The following is a 15,564-nucleotide window of genomic DNA, read 5'->3' as shown; positions in this document are numbered from 1 at the left end:
ATAGACTACAGTTTCCCTCAACAGCAGCCGGGACATTCTACGAACGTTAACGGAAAAGCTTAACGTGGTAACTTAATGTACCTAAACAATGATCAATCAGATATCAATCAGTTATCAGTCACATAACGTCCATAATAATTGGACTTTGGGTTAGATTTTTTGACAGTTTTCAGTGGTTATGAGGAGCAATATGAGAGAGAAATTTGGTAATCATTGATCATTGTTTAGGTTCATTAAACCACCTCTATTTGTTTCTGGACATCAATCTAGGCCATATGCTAGCTAGCTAGCTAGGTGCTTAAGTTATGTTACTCACCCTCGTAGTTGTGGACATAACTTCATACGTCCCACTTCAAAGCTTTCTCCCGTTTCCCTGACGGGTGCAGGTGAAAGTGCGTCGACCATTCTGTGCACATTGTTGACATATACTTATAATAAAGCTATAAACGGCGCAGGGATATATAAACTTGGTTACAGTCAGGTTACAGTGCAGCCGCCCTCAACAGACGTTCTAAAGTAAAGTGAACGCGACCTCAACGGGGTTGGGATCATTTAATTGGTCAACACTACAGCTGGCATTCTATTGGTTGTTGACTTTTGATAGGGTTATAACACACAAAAAATCCAACGCGCCCAGGGAGAACCGGAGCAGAAACTTTGCAAGTGAGCAGAATCAGCCTGAGTGCGAGGAGAAGGTTCAAAGCTGAGAGCAGGAAATCTGTCCAAACAACAACATATCTGAGTCCAAGCAGAAAGTTTGAGTGCAAGCAGAGCAAATCCAAGCGCGAGCACAAACTTTGAGCACAAGCAGAGAAAATCCAAGCGCGAGCACAAACAAGCAGAGAAAATCCAAGCGCGAGCACAAACTTTGAGCACAAGCAGAGCAAATCCAAGCGCGAGCAGTGACTATTTGAGTGTGAGAGCAAGGTTTTGAGGGAAATTATTACAAAATCTGAACGTAATATCAGTGAGAAATGCTCTCAAATTGAAAGAATGCGCTCTTGATTAAAGATAGGAATATAACTCCATACCCTCTGACCTGAGTGATTGCTCCAAGCTGAAGGAGATTCACTTCAAAGGCAACAAGTTGAACGACAAACGTCTGGAAAAAATGGTCAACGGCTGCCAGACCAAGTCCATCCTCGACTGCCTCAGAGGAAGAGGAAGAGGAAGATAGGGAGAGGACGGAGGTGAAGCGGACGGGGGTCGCAAGGCAGACAAGGGGAAAAGGCAGCAGAGGAAAAAGAAGGAGAAGGTGGCAGACGGACAGGACGAGGTGGAGGAACTGAACAAGATGGTAGTGAGGGTTCTCCATGTCTCGGACTCTCCTGCAGCTCTCACCGTCACAGTGAGTGCTGAGGTGAAAGATGTTCGACCATACCTGGTGTGCTGCGTGGTCAGGGGCATGAACCTGAAGTCTGGGAACGCACTCAAACGGTTCCTGGTGGCTCAGGTAAGGTCCCCTCCCAAGGTGGTATACATTGTAGGCCTACCAGTTTAGTGGTGCATGACTAATAAAATAAGTGTGCAGTGTAGTAAGGAAAAATACTCACCTGTGGTTTTTCTAGACAAAGCTTCATGACGACTTGTGTGGTAAAAGGACCATCGCAACCATTGCAACTCATGATGTGCAGCTTCTCAAAGCTCCCCTGATGTATGATGTCAAACCACCTACCCAGCTGAAGGTATGTCAATTCTAATGCCAACCAGACACCAAAAATATGTCATATGCAGTAAACCAATCACATAGATAAATTAATCAGAGTTGTATTGGCAAGTCTTGTGTGAGTTCTTGTCATTTTCAGTTCAGTTGTTACGTGGTCTATTATATTTGTCAAGTTTATTTCATCCATAAAAATGAAAATTTCAGTGCTCACACCCGCCTAATACAATACAATAAACCATGAAGCTCTTATATGAGAACACGTGTTTTTTTAGGTTGTGTCGCTGGGTCGGAAGGATATGACGGCCGTCGAGCTGATAAGACACCTTCAGCTGGAGGCGGAGGAGCTGAGGAAGCAGAAGAAGAGGCAGAATGTCACTGGCCTCCACAAGTCAGTGCAACTTATGACTCTGTGTTCTCTGTTGAAGAAAGGGTTTGGAAAGATCCTCATTAGATAACTGCAGGCTGGAGTCCAGGGAGGAAAGTTTGGGTTAAAACCTTTGTGTTTGAGACACAAACTGATTTTCAAAATTAACAACAACTTGTATATCAAAACACTTTCCATTAAAGTGTTGTACAAGACATCTGTATAACTTGGTATGCTATTATTACAGTCTATGGTTTGAACACATGAGGGCAGTGAAAGTATGTTGGTTGGACCACAGCTTTAGTCTGATTTTGTTACAACCAATGCCTTGTTAACACATTATATATTCTTAAACCCACATTTCTGCAGGTATAGTTGTAATCGGTATGTGTTAAAAAGAAAATGCAGAAAAATTAGGATTTAAAGATATTATTGATCTATTGGTCTTGATTATGAAAGACATGTCTGACTTATAACATCATCTAAACAACTGTTGCTTTTTTTTTTTTAATCTGTGGAATCTGAGAATCGTGAGGAGGCGGGGTCAGATGGGGAAGGGGAAGGCCCACAAAAGCCGGGGGCCAGCAGCGAGACCTCCAGCCAACTGATCGTTCAGCAGGTCCGCACAGTAGACCAGGACGGCAACCTGAAGGTCGTCTACCCGTCGAAGACAGACCTCTCCAATGACATCAGCAACTTGACAGTTATTTGGTAGTCGTTGCTGTGGACAACCTGAGGTTTACACTCATTCACACGCTCCATGAAGTCATTGTAACAGAATAACACTGTGAACAGGAAATGTGAGCCTATAGAATTTCATCTGAAGTGTTGCCTGTTGAAAGAATGTAACATTTCTGATTAATGTACAGCTTTTTGAACCACATGTAGTAATGTTAATAAATCCTTTTGATGCTTTCTGAAAGCACGATCAGCATAACAGACTGTATGTCCATAATATTTCCTTAAGGTAAACTTCAACTTACATTGACTTTGACCTGAGGATTTGTGTTACTATTCATCAACTTTAAGTATTGATATTTCCCATAAATACTTAATAAAATGTAATCCTGTTTTCATACATTTTACTGCATATGCCACAGTGTTTGCTGTGTAGCTTGAGTGTCTGTAGGTTTGTGTTTTCAGCCATTGTAGCTACAGCTGCTAATGTTAACATAGTCTATATCGATGACGTTTCACTTCACTTCTGGGATTGTTCAAGTGCTGCCGGAAATTCTGCCGGGTGTCCCTCATTTTGGCCGGATGTCAGATTTATGAGGACTATGGTTAACTGCTCCTCAGATCTCTGCAGGGTAAATCCAGACAGCTAGCTAGACTCTGTCCAATCTGAGTTTTCTGTTGCATGACCAAAACAACCTTTGAAGATACACACGTTCCACCAAAACAAGTTCCTTCCCGAGGCTATTTTGCAGAGGCACCGTCCACCCAAGACGATTGTGATTGGTTTAAAGAAATGCCAATAAACCAGAGCAGTTTTTCTCCTATCCCAGAATGCTGTGTGGACTTGCCAGACACTCCTCTACAGCGCTGTGTAGATAGGTCTGTCTGGCAATGCGAGACTGTTACCTAACCAAACAATGTGGGAACATAAACTGCATCCTGTGCAGCAGAGGATTTTTTCACTCTCACAAGTTCAACTTAACAACCTTTATGGGTCGAACTACTCCATATTTATTTTTTAGTATAGTCATGTATCTGGAACAGGATTCTGCGGTTATGTTTTACATTTCTCTAGCCAATGAACAAACTTATTTAATTGATTGCATGTTTATTGTGATTTGACTGAAACTTCAGTATGCTTACACTATGGAAGCGGAGCAGTCCCAGGATCTGCAAAAGAACAGGAAATATTCAATTCAGGCATATTAAGTAACTTGTAATTCAATGCATTTTTATCGTCGCTGTGAGTTTTTTTTGTGGCTGTCCCAGAGTGACCAGCCAAATGGACCTTTAAGATACTTACAATCACATGTGTAAGCCACCTCCAGATACTTGTAGGTGCTGCTGCAGGGGTCTCCAAACACAGAGTTGCTCACTGCGATGGTACAGCTGTTTTTTCCATTACAGCTGTGGATGCAAAGTGACATGAGTGAAAACAGGCTTTGAACACAATGGAACATATGAAATCTGATCTGCGTTATAAAGGTGGAGTGGAGATTGCAGTTCCTTCTCGCTGCAGTACACAACACACTGAACTGAGCTTCTCCAACCCAACACCAACACCAGATGTATTTTTTTAGGCCTTGAATGATTTGTGCATGTGAAATGCCTCCCTTTTTTATCCCTTCTTTTGTCAATTTTACTTTCTAACTGACTGAGGTAACCTAGCAAGAATTCCAGTTCATTTGGACTCATCTTTCTCTATTGTATCGAGACTATCTCTCCACCGTTACATATTCCATATGTACGGGGGTGAACCCCCTGTGGTCCGGTACGTGGATACTTCTTTAAGACACACCGGCTTGCCCGGCCACGCCCTGTAAAGCACCTGTGCTGATGTGGAATCACTGATAATTTGATCGGAACCGTCTCCGAGCGGCTGGAGAGATAGTCTCTTCACTCAGAGAACAGAACAGAACCAAGGTTACAACGTAACCGATCGATCAGTGCCAATAGGAAATTCTTAATTTTGATCAATATATTCAGTAAAGGTTGTGCAGCTGTACCTGTCAGCAACTTTGCGTGTGGGGCTTGAGCAGTAGATATTTTGAACTTGATTGGGAGGCCGTTTGTAAATGCAGGTGGTCTGGTCACGACGTCCATAGTCGGCACCATACACAAATATAACCTGTCCTTGATCTGTCAAACAAAAGGAAGAACAATTGGTACAATTGGCAAGGTGGAGAAGAATGTATTGAAGATTTAGAGGTCTGATGCATTGAAAATGTAATTATGTTTATTACATCAATCCACCATAAATGCAAAAATATATATATATATATATATATTACCACACTGGAGTTGCGCCAAAGAGCCCTCACAGGCATCAATGTGAACTGTCAAAGTAACATGAAGGAATCCCATTACTCTATGAAACCTGCAGCTTCTTTTCTTTATGCAGACATGCGACAATGTGACTCACTTGCTGGGAGGCAGGTGTATGTGGTGTCCAGGTATTTGTAGGTGCCATAACAGGGATCAGAGGTACAAAATACGTTGATGTTTACTTCACACTCCCTCTTGCCATCACACCTGTAGTAAACGCATTACAAGCGTGTTTTTAGCACAACTTTTAACTTTTAACACACTTTCCTGTTATAGGCTAGCTCATCAAAGTACTACATTTGATTCATTTCATGTAAATTATTTAAATGATGCATGCATTTTTGAAAGCTTAGTGACATTGAATCATTGACCTAATTAGGAGATAGTGTCCCATTTAGAATACATGTAATAATAATAATAAAAAGTATTCTATGAATGTACACCTTTTCTTGACAACGTCCACTGTGCCCGCTTGAGAGCAGTTTGTATTAGCGAGCTGTGCCGGAGGTCTTCCCTCACTGCAGGTCACAGCGTTTGCACGTCCATACAGTGCTGTCTGCACACTGATCACTCCGTCATCTGTTACACAGCAAGGGAGAAATTAAGAAACAAGACGAGTTGTATAATGGCTTCAACAACTTCATTATATTTGTATGGCAATAATATATTTTTATTTGTCTTATTGACTGAGCCTAAGATTTCTACAGGCTCAGCTGATACTGTTTGTAGTGGGCTAAGGCATTTGGTGTTTCTCTCTGCCACAGTATATTTTCTGGTTACTAAAGCCAAAATTGTTTTAATGCCTTAATACTGGTTAAATCAGTTTATTAAGGCCTTTAAACCTAAAGTACCACTCACAGTGGACTCAGTAGCGTTTTTTGGCACGGGCGAAGCGGGCAGCCGCCCAGGGCGGTATTTTTTCATGACACATGGGGGACGGCAGTTGGCCGTCACTAGGATTGAAAGACAAGGGGGGCTTAGACCCCAGGCTTTGCAAAATTGTCCCTGGCAAAATGGCAAAAAAACGTATTTACGTTATTCTAAGGTTAGCTTTTAGATACATCAAAGCTGCATGGGGGGGAACGTACTTAGGCCAGACTGTACTCCTGCTGAGTTATTCTGTAGGCTATGACTTAAATGCTATCCATCTGCTCATGTAAATGTGTGATAAAGTAATACCACCTAATTCCTCTCTCTATTAGCTAAGTTGCAGCCTACAACTTATCTAATATATACAACTGGCAGGTCAAAATAAGACTATTTAATTATACTAATTACTGTTACTGCATGGTAGAGGATAAAAGTTCCAATGTCTTTGGTAGTTTTGTTGCAATGAAGTTGCGAGAGACAGTGGAAATTGCAAATGTTGCATACTTCTTTAAAAATAAAAACCACAGTGATTGGTTGAATTCGCATGAATTGTTGCAATTGCGACAACACAAATTCCTGCAGGGACTGATGTATGTATATATGTATGTATGTATGTATGCTCATGTATAGCCTAGCCTACAACATCTATATAATTGTTTAATTTATTACAGCAAATGAATGATGAAAGTTAAGTTGGTCACAATATAGCATATATAATAAATATCATTAAATATTTTAGTTTAGGCTTTGCATTAGTGTCTAGAACTGCCAGCAAATGCCTGTTGTTAGAAGAAAACAAAACACCCCACACTTGCTAAGCCCTGTAGACCAGTGGTTCTCAAACTTTTTGACATCAAGGACCCCTAAACTGACAGAAACTATTTTGTCCCAGGGTCCCCATCTGATGTGACATCTTTAGATGTTTTATTACAGAAAGTCTATGAAACATTTTGTTAATTATGGATGGAATTATAGTGAAAATAGTTAGGTAGTTAGTTAGTTATGTTTTATTTCTGTGTCATGCCAAACATTTTGGCTCATCCCACATGGGATTACAAGACACCACAAATTTACTTATTTAACAAACATCTTCCTGTCGCATATACAAATCATTCGGAGAAATACATGAATACAAATATACACATACACACATACACATACACACACACACCACACACAAACAACAAATTCTCATCTACAATTCATCTAAAGTTATTTCACTTTTTGCTGGAGACCCCCTGGAATCCCCCTGAGCCTCCTTGAGCTCATCACTTTTATGCATGATCAGGATCTATCGGAGATCCACCCCAACTTTTGGACTGCTCTCAGGATTGCACTTACTCTGCCAGTCACTGTGGCTCAAGCAGAGAGGAGCTTTTCAAAACTAAAGTTGATCAAGTCATACCTGAGCTGAGGTCAACCATGTCCCAGGAACGGCACACTGGCCTTGCCTTCATCAGTATCAATCACTCAATACGGGAGTAGATTTCATCCGATGACATCATTGATGATTTTGCATCAAGGAAGGCCAGAAAGGTCAGGTTTTAGTTTTAGTTTGTGTTTCTGTTCTTAGTGCAATTATGTAATAATTAGATTCTCTTTTGTGTGTTTTCACATTTGTGTGATAAAGATTTTTGCTATTTAGAATATTTATCCTATATTTATTTGTATATTATTCTTAATATTTGATATTAATGTTGCTCTCTGCTCTTGTTAATTTTTTTTTATATATCTGAGTGTATATATTTTTGGCACACACACACTTATGTTATAACAACATAAGTGTAAGAAAAAATTATACTTCTCAATTGCATAAATCCTTCATTTGAACATTTGAGAGTGAGTCCAGTTATTTAACTATTGCAATTACAACAGGAACATACTTTTTAAGGTGCACAATCTCCACCTCCAACATTGCCAAAAGACAATGAACACAATTCTGCACAAAATATGACAGTAAAAGTTATCAGAACTTTAATAAATATACACTATATATAGTTGATATACAAAATTCTGCACAAATGTTTGTCAAAGGGGGTCTCGCCCAAGGTGTAATTCAATGTAGAACTGACACTTGAGAGAGTTCAGTCATACCGCAGCTCAGGCGTTGGACATTCTTGTTGCTGCCACAGGTGATAGCTCTCTCTGTGGAGACAACTAAAATAACAGATATGAAAGAATAAGTTAAAGTGTGTTTAAGCCACATACTGTATGCAGAAAATAAATGCAAGCATCATCGTTATTACATTCACTCAGATAAGTTACCTGCTGTCATGAGCGAACACGTTGCTGCCAGCACTGGAAAAGAAACATCACTGTCAAACTATGCCAGTCAAACATAAGCAAAAGTTACAAATTCTCTCTAAAAAACTACTCTAATGTATAGTATGTATATACCCACTACAATACATTCAACTACACCACTGGGCCTACAGTACTTGAGTAAATGTACTTAGTTACATTCCACCACTGAATATGGTAGATTATTTATGGTGGAAATTTTCTTCCCATCGATTTGAGCTATTTGTGACAATTGTGCATGGGACAGGGGTTTAGGATAAAGCACAATAAAAAAAGAATAGAGAAAGCAAAATATGTCCACTTAAAGTAACATTTTCACTGCAGGACTTTTACTTTTAACAGAATATTTTTACATTGTGGTATTAGTACTTTTACTTAAGTATAGGATCTGAATACTTCTTCCACCACGGACCATTTTGCGCCAAACACAGAAGTTATGTGTGCGAATCGCCCTCTGTGTTTTGGGGACATAGCCTATTGGTATGGTATTATGGCAAACAGACAAGGATGTAGCCTACTGTCTTACCCTACCCACCACCCTGAAACTCCAATCACATAGTCTATATCAAAGCTTTAGCTTCTTCAGCAAGAGAGCAGAAATCAAACTTAATTCCTAATTTTACATGAACCCACATAATAGTGTTGTAGTTGTCAGTTGCAGGCTACTTACACAGTGTGGTGCTGAGTGTGAAGCAGAGCATGGTTTTAGAAGATCTGGTCTGAGGTGAACAGTAAGACAGATGCTGGCTGGAAGAGACACACCTGTAGGCTGTTATGCTGGATCAAGAACTGCCTTTGCCTTATATAGGCCTACAATACAATAGCTTGATCATGCGCAATTGGTTTATCAGTATGCCGATTCACATTACGGAAATATCATTAGGTGTGACCATGGTTGCGACATGCAAAAATCCCAGAACAATTTATATGACAGCATTGCAAAACTATTTAGAAGGTGTAGAAATAATAGCATTAAAAGTTGAGAGGTATTACTTAAAGCTGCATGTGCCAATCAGTTTAAGGATGTTGTGCTCTTTTCTAAAGAATTGTGTGTAATCATTGAGGAAGTTAATTACAAGTTCTCCGGGTACCTGTCCTTAAGCCTCTACAACACCAACTTCTAATATTATGGGTAGCCTAGTATCCAGTTTCATTCTTACTTTGCCACAAACTTGATTATGACTGACTGATTGTTTGTTTTTGTTTTTTTGTTTTTTTGTTTTGTTGTGGTTGTCTGTTTCTGTTTTGTTAACTGTTATGTCTAATTATGATTGTACTGTATATTCAATTATTGTTAAGGACCCCCTCGAAAACGAGATGGTGCATCTCAAGGGGTTACTCCTAATAAAGAAATTTCCAACACAGATTGTTTGCTTAAGCTTTTACTTATAGTTTATACCATATATAGTGTTGTCTATCAGACAGAGTAGCAGAAAAGCAGGAACCGAATGTTATTGTGTTTGTGACATCGGGAAAGGAAGTTGCACCACACTGACCCCCACCCTTGCGTGTGTGTGTGTGTGTGTGTGTGTGTGTGTGTGTGTGTGTGTGTGTGTGTGTGTGTGAAGATTGCAATATGGCCTGGAGTATGGAGTTTTATTCCTATCTTTATTCAAGAGCTCATTCTTTAAATTTGAGCGCATTTCTCATTGATTTTGATTAATTCAGATTTTGTAATCATTTCCCTCAAAACCTTGCTCTCCCACTCAAATAGCCAGTGCTCGCGCTTGGATTTGCTCTGCTTCTGCTCAAAGTTTCTGCTTGGAGCTTTGGTCCTTCTCCTTGCACTCAGGCTGCTTCTGCGCGCTTGCAAATCTTCTGTTCTCGGATTTCTCCAGCGCTGTTGGATTTTTTTGTGTACAACCCTGTCAAAATTTCCCAGCCAATAGAATGCCAGGTGTAGTGTTGACCAACAAAATGATCCCTGCCCCGTTGACGGTGCGTTCGGTTTTACTTAGAACGTCTGTTGCGGACGGCTGCTCTGTAACCAAGATTATTTACCCCCGCCATACATTGTTTTATTATTAGTATTTGGGCTGCAACAACAAATCGATAAAATTCGTTGCCAACTCTTTTAATAATAAAATTGTATCGATTTTATTACTTATTTTATTGTGTGTTGTTCATCAGAATTTAATCTTCATTCCTTCATATAACATTAGTCTGAAAATGATGAAATCATATCAGTCTGTATGAAAAGTTGTAAGGTTAAGTACAATTTCACCACTATAATAAAAACAGATCTAGAGATGATATGCCTTCTTATTTGCTCCTTAAATAGTGGTTATTTTTTTAATTAATACAAAGCAAACAGAAAAAACAAGTCTTTTGTTTTACTTTCTTTTCTTCCAGGTGGGGCCGAAGGGCTCGACCACTGTTGAGCTGCTGCATCATAGCAGCACAGTGTCTTATCACCAGCCCATGAAAGCTAGAAATCACCCTGCTGCTCCAGGTCTACTGTATGGCTGGCTCCATAGCTACAGACTACAACCATCTGCTCCAGGTCTACCAACTGTATGGCTAGCTACAGACTACAACCATCTGCTCCAGGTCTATATTATATTATATATATTTTTGCTTTCTTTTTGCGTCTCAGGGAGTGAAGTCACGTATGCGACAAGTCACGTTTTCAGCATGTGGACAGTTCACGTGTACCACGCAGCGACACAAACGTAAACAACAATGGAGGGAGGAGAGAGATGCGCGTTTTCTAGCTGGAAATACAGTCACTATTTAGAGTTTGTGTCAGCTAAAGACGGCAATATTAAGGTTCGTTGTACACTCTGTGCTGGTGGCGACTACGTCAAATTTGAAGAAACATTTGGAGTCGCATTACTGCAGTCAAACTTACAGAGCAAGTCCCAGCAGGTGGAGCGAAGCAGAGAGCAGGAGGTCCCCCACCACCCAAACAACAAAAGCTGGACTTCGGTGCAAAACCAGTAAGTGGGGGAGAGTTGAAGAAGTTGGTCGGGCAGTATGTTGTAGCGGAAATGCTGCCCTTAAACACGGTTGACTCGCTCTCTTTCGTGCCATAATAAACCTACCACTGGCAATGCCGAGCTGCCTCACAGTAAACCGGTTGTCATTTTTATGTTGAGGCTGTAGGGGTGTTGTCGGCAGCTGCTGCATGTAACTAATAAAGTAACTTGTAATCTAACTTCGTTACTTTTGAAATCAAGTAATCTGTAAAGTAACTAAACTACTTTTTCAAAGTAACTGTGGGAACACTGCTGGCTACAGACTACAACCATCTGCTCCAGGTCTACCTACTGTACGACTGGCTACAGTCTACAACCATCTGCTCCAGGTCTACTGTATGGCTGGCTACTGACTACAACCATCTGCTCCAGGTCTGCCTACTGTATGGCTGGCTACAGACTACAACCATCTGCAAGTTTTGTTTGTAGTGAACATCGTCAACAGCTGCACTTAAAGTCTCTTGGGGTCATATGGGACTTGGTTGTTCTCCATACTGCATCATACACTATATTATTTTTCTGTTTTGTTATATTAGTACAGACAACACTAAGTATCATTACTTAATCACAGTATATATTATTCTGGTGTACACTGTTGACATGACTCCCTGCTATTGATTATACATCACTTTATGCTTGCTACTACCTCATAACTTTACCTTAATTGCTCTTATATAGTTAATTTATCTTCTACTAGTTGTATATACCTCCTGTTTAATTGAATTGTTCTTTATGTTGCAATACCTGAATTATCCCTCTTGTGAACACTAGGCTTTTCTTATCTTTATTTAAATTTAATTCATATCATAACCCTGCTCACAAACTCACCTGTACCTGGGTCATCTGTTTGCCAATATCAATGTTCCTGCTCCAGTAAATCCTACAGACAAAGTGTAGTGCTTCACAGGAGTATGAACCATACTTTAGGTTTTTTTGTCAAATACTGTGCAGTTTGTTATGAATTACTCATTGTTTTGACAAGGTAAATTAAAGCCATTTATGTCATAAATTGGCACACTGTTTTCCTTCCTGATGATTTATCTGTGTTAACCTACCTATGGGAAGCGTTGCTTACCCGGACACTCAACCCAGCACCCTGAAACTCCAATCACATAGCCTATATTAAAGCTTTAGCTTCTTCAGCAAGACAGCAGCAATCAAACTTAATTCCTAATTTTACATGAACCCACAGAATTAGTGTTGTAGTTGTCAGTTGCAGGCTACTTACACAGTGTGGTGCTGAGTCTGAAGCAGAGCATGGTTTTAGAAGATCCGGTCTGAGGTGAACAGTAAGACATCTGCTGGCTGGAAGAGACAGACCTGTAGGCTGTTATACTGGATCAAGAACTGCCTTTGCCTTATATAGGCCTACAAATCAAATTGGTTTCACAATATGCCGAGTCACATTACGGAAATATTATGAGGTGCACTGAAAAAATGAACTTTGTGGAAAAGTAAAAATATATTAAATAGCTGTCATAATTTCTACATTGAAATATTTAGATCTACAATTTCTTAAATAAACGTTTTATACACATTTTATTCATGTAATACATAACTGTGTTGGAAGAGTACGTTTTACTATAGAGTTCCACATAGGCTACACTTTAAAAGTTATATATTCGCTGCTCAAATACCGTAAATTGTAATCCAAAGTGTTTGTTTGTATAATTTTTCTGTACCTAACACTAAAAACTTCTGTGTTCCATTTTTGAAGTGAGGTGGCACGGGGAGGGGGGATAATCAGTCAGGAGGGGCCTAGGGGATTTTTTATTTTGGGGGGCAATCATATTCAAGTCCATCCTCGACTACCTCAGAGGAAAAGGAAGAGGAAGACAGGGACAGGACGGAGGTGACGTGCACAGGGGTCGCAAAGCAGACAAGGGGAAAAGGCAGCAGAGGAAAAAGAAGGAGAAGGTGGCAGACAGACAGGACGAGGTGGAGGAACTGGTGGTGAGGGTTCTCCATGTCTCGGACACTCCTACAGCTCTCACCGTCACAGTGAGTGCTGAGGTGAAAAATGTTCGACCATACCGGCCCCTCGGACGCATCTCCTCAAGTCTGGAGAGGATTGCTGCGGCCTTGGAGCGTGGGCCTCCAAACGCACCACCTCCTCCTGTTGTGCCCCTTCCTCTTCCCCCCACTCCATCTCCGTCCACCCGCTCCATCAGGAGCACATCGCGTATTACTCCCGGACCAGATCCCACTGTAGTTCAACATCACGTCTCCTGAAGTCCTCTAATATTTCCTCATTTATGTCATCAACACATCCATGATTCATGGAAATGTTGTGTAAAACACAACAAGCCACAAAGAATGCTGCGACTTTTTGAGGACTGAACTGTAAAGTGCCTCCTGACCTATCCAAACACCTGAAGCGCATTTTCAGTAATATTTTCCTTTGTAATTATGTATGGTTTGCAAAAATGGGAACTGCTGCGTCCGTTACACGCTACATTACGGCCAAGCATGCGCCCCTAAAATGGCATCTGAATAACGCGCTACTGACTTTAGACTAGCACCACTGACTTTAGACCAGGTTTTTCCTGGTCAGTGGCGGAATTGTTTTCTGAAACTGCAAAATACCACCAAGTAACGTTTGCGCCGGAAAACACCTCCTCTTTTCGCTGAACCGCCCCCGGGAGCGCAAATACATTCCCTAATTTACCGACGTGCGTCTGTGGAGGGAAAAGTCTGCTGTGCGTCGGGTGCAAAATAGGAATGATACATGCGGCAATTGCGCTGAGTGCAAGATAGGGCCCTTAGTGTTTTTTTGCATAATATGTTTTTTTTTCAACAAATGATCAGAAATACATTACAGTACAATACTATCATTGTAAACAACTGTAGAATTAAATAAAATGCAGTAACCAATCATTTGGAGCAAATTGTCATCACTCAAATGTGCGTAAGAGTGCTTTTCAGTGTTTGTAGATTTTGTTCTTAGCTAAGAACAAATCCAAGTTAAGAAAACTTTAGTGAATGCCAGAATCTTCGTAAAAAGTGCGTAAGAAGGGTTTAAGAACACATTTCTTCGTAAGAACGGTTGGTGAATGAGGCCCAATGTTCTCTCTAAACACTTCTTCCCCTTCTAACTTCTGCTGTAAGGATGACTTGGCATTTCTGCTGAAATCTTCACTTGGGTAAGCCTTGTTCTCCAGGCATTACTGTTTAAGTGCCTTGTGTTGTTGTGAATAAAGTAGTCTATATCCACTACCTTCCACTTCCGAGATTGCCCCGTTGCTGCCGGAAATTCCACCCTATGTTCTTTTATTCGACCGGATTTCTGTCACCTTCCGCTTTCTTTGTGTTGGAATTCTAAACTTCTGTGGATTTCTGAGGACTAAGGTTGACTGCTCCTCAGATCTCTGCAGGGTAAATCCAGACAGCTAGCTAGACTATCTGTCCAATCTGAGTTTTCTGTTGCCACAACCTTTGAACATACACATTTTCCACCAAAACAAGTTCCTTCCCAAGGCTATTATCCAGTGGCACCGGGGCTCCGTGCAGCGCTTAGCATGATGATTGTGATTGGTTTAAAGAAATGCCAATAAAACAGAGCATGTTTTTCTCCCATCCCGGAATGCTGTGTGGACTAGCCAGACCCTCCTCCGCAGCTCCGCAGTGTTGTGTAGGAAGGTCTGGCAAAGCGAGACTATGAATAAAGCAACTATAAAAATGCATGGCTGTGACTGGTCAGTTTTTTGAACAAGACATGAACATTGTTAAAAAAATCAGAAATCATATTGATTCAAATACCTTTATTGATGAATTAATTAACAAATTGCTCCTGCATTTAGTCATGCATGAGATACTATTAATCCTTGTACATTACTGATAGTTCATGAAGTACTAAATTAATGAAGTCGTGCTTTTTCATGCATGAAGTCATGCATGAATTCATGATAATTCATGTACCATTATGAAAAAGTGTTAACAATATTTCTAATGCTTGAGTTATGTTGTAGCGCTATGATGCTATCTGCTGAGTAGCAGGCTACAGCATGTTTGTTAAATACAACATGAACCTTTGGGAAATCGAGCAGACCTGCTATATAACACAACAAAGGATCATGCCTAAGGATAATTGTTTTTACCACTCTAGTTGAACTATACACATTTTTCACATTCAATATTTATTAGATTTGATAAGAATTGCCCAGGTTATTGACAACATAACATGCAACAATTAAATCCCCCTTTCAATACATACAGAGCTCTGTAGCAGCTAAATAACACCAGCAACTATACTACTATAGACTAAATAATTCTATTTTAGGTATATAATGGTCTATTGGTAAAGTAGCATTGATCACTCACCGGGGATAAAAATAATTTAGCAGAGCCAGGGATATGTAGACCAGGAAGGGGGAAATCCTACG

At 40.3% G+C, this 15,564-nt stretch overlaps 2 protein-coding genes across 3 annotated transcripts; one reads left to right on the top strand and one right to left on the bottom strand.

Annotated features, from left to right (window-relative positions):
- The first annotated feature begins 1,031 nt into the window (after positions 1-1,031).
- On the top strand, positions 1,032-2,734 carry LOC120558755 (leucine-rich repeat-containing protein 47-like). The gene is made up of 4 exons (XM_039799960.1): positions 1,032-1,453; positions 1,569-1,685; positions 1,939-2,054; positions 2,557-2,734. Exons 1-4 carry the CDS (start codon positions 1,295-1,297, stop codon positions 2,636-2,638), a joined length of 474 nt encoding a protein of 157 aa, XP_039655894.1. The 5' UTR covers positions 1,032-1,294; the 3' UTR covers positions 2,639-2,734.
- A 1,065-nt stretch (positions 2,735-3,799) lies between these two features.
- LOC120558753 (L-rhamnose-binding lectin SML-like) lies at positions 3,800-12,478 on the bottom strand. Of its 2 annotated transcripts, none has more exons than XM_039799956.1 (9): positions 12,411-12,478; positions 8,169-8,201; positions 7,998-8,060; positions 5,477-5,612; positions 5,131-5,240; positions 5,000-5,044; positions 4,715-4,847; positions 4,012-4,115; positions 3,800-3,878 (listed from the first exon to the last, which is right to left on the bottom strand). In XM_039799956.1, exons 1-9 carry the CDS (start codon positions 12,439-12,441, stop codon positions 3,853-3,855), a joined length of 681 nt encoding a protein of 226 aa, XP_039655890.1. In that variant the 5' UTR covers positions 12,442-12,478; the 3' UTR covers positions 3,800-3,852. The 2 variants fall into 2 exon arrangements, with proteins under 2 accessions (XP_039655890.1, XP_039655889.1); XM_039799955.1 differs by lacking the exon at positions 12,411-12,478 and adding an exon at positions 8,875-9,024.
- Between the last annotated feature and the right edge of the window lie 3,086 nt (positions 12,479-15,564).

The sequence above is a fragment of the Perca fluviatilis genome, chromosome 5, assembly GCF_010015445.1.
Source record: "Perca fluviatilis chromosome 5, GENO_Pfluv_1.0, whole genome shotgun sequence".
Lineage (NCBI taxonomy): Eukaryota > Metazoa > Chordata > Actinopteri > Perciformes > Percidae > Perca > Perca fluviatilis.
The sequence above is the reverse complement of the archived record's forward strand: the minus strand, read 5'-3'. Positions and strand labels throughout refer to the sequence as shown.

Coding starts and splice junctions, on each gene's coding strand:
- LOC120558755 (XM_039799960.1), top strand. CDS start 1,295: ATGGTAGTGAGGGTTCTCCATGTCTCGGACTCTCCTGCAGCTCTCACC. Junction 1,454..1,568: donor AACGGTTCCTGGTGGCTCAG/GTAAGGTCCCCT, acceptor TGGTTTTTCTAG/ACAAAGCTTCATGACGACTT. Junction 1,686..1,938: donor AACCACCTACCCAGCTGAAG/GTATGTCAATTC, acceptor GTGTTTTTTTAG/GTTGTGTCGCTGGGTCGGAA.
- LOC120558753 (XM_039799956.1), bottom strand. CDS start 12,441: ATGCTCTGCTTCAGACTCAGCACCACACTGT. Junction 5,613..7,997: donor TGTCCAACGCCTGAGCTGCG/GTATGACTGAAC, acceptor GCTGTGTAACAG/ATGACGGAGTGATCAGTGTG. Junction 5,241..5,476: donor GTGGACGTTGTCAAGAAAAG/GTGTACATTCAT, acceptor CGTTTACTACAG/GTGTGATGGCAAGAGGGAGT.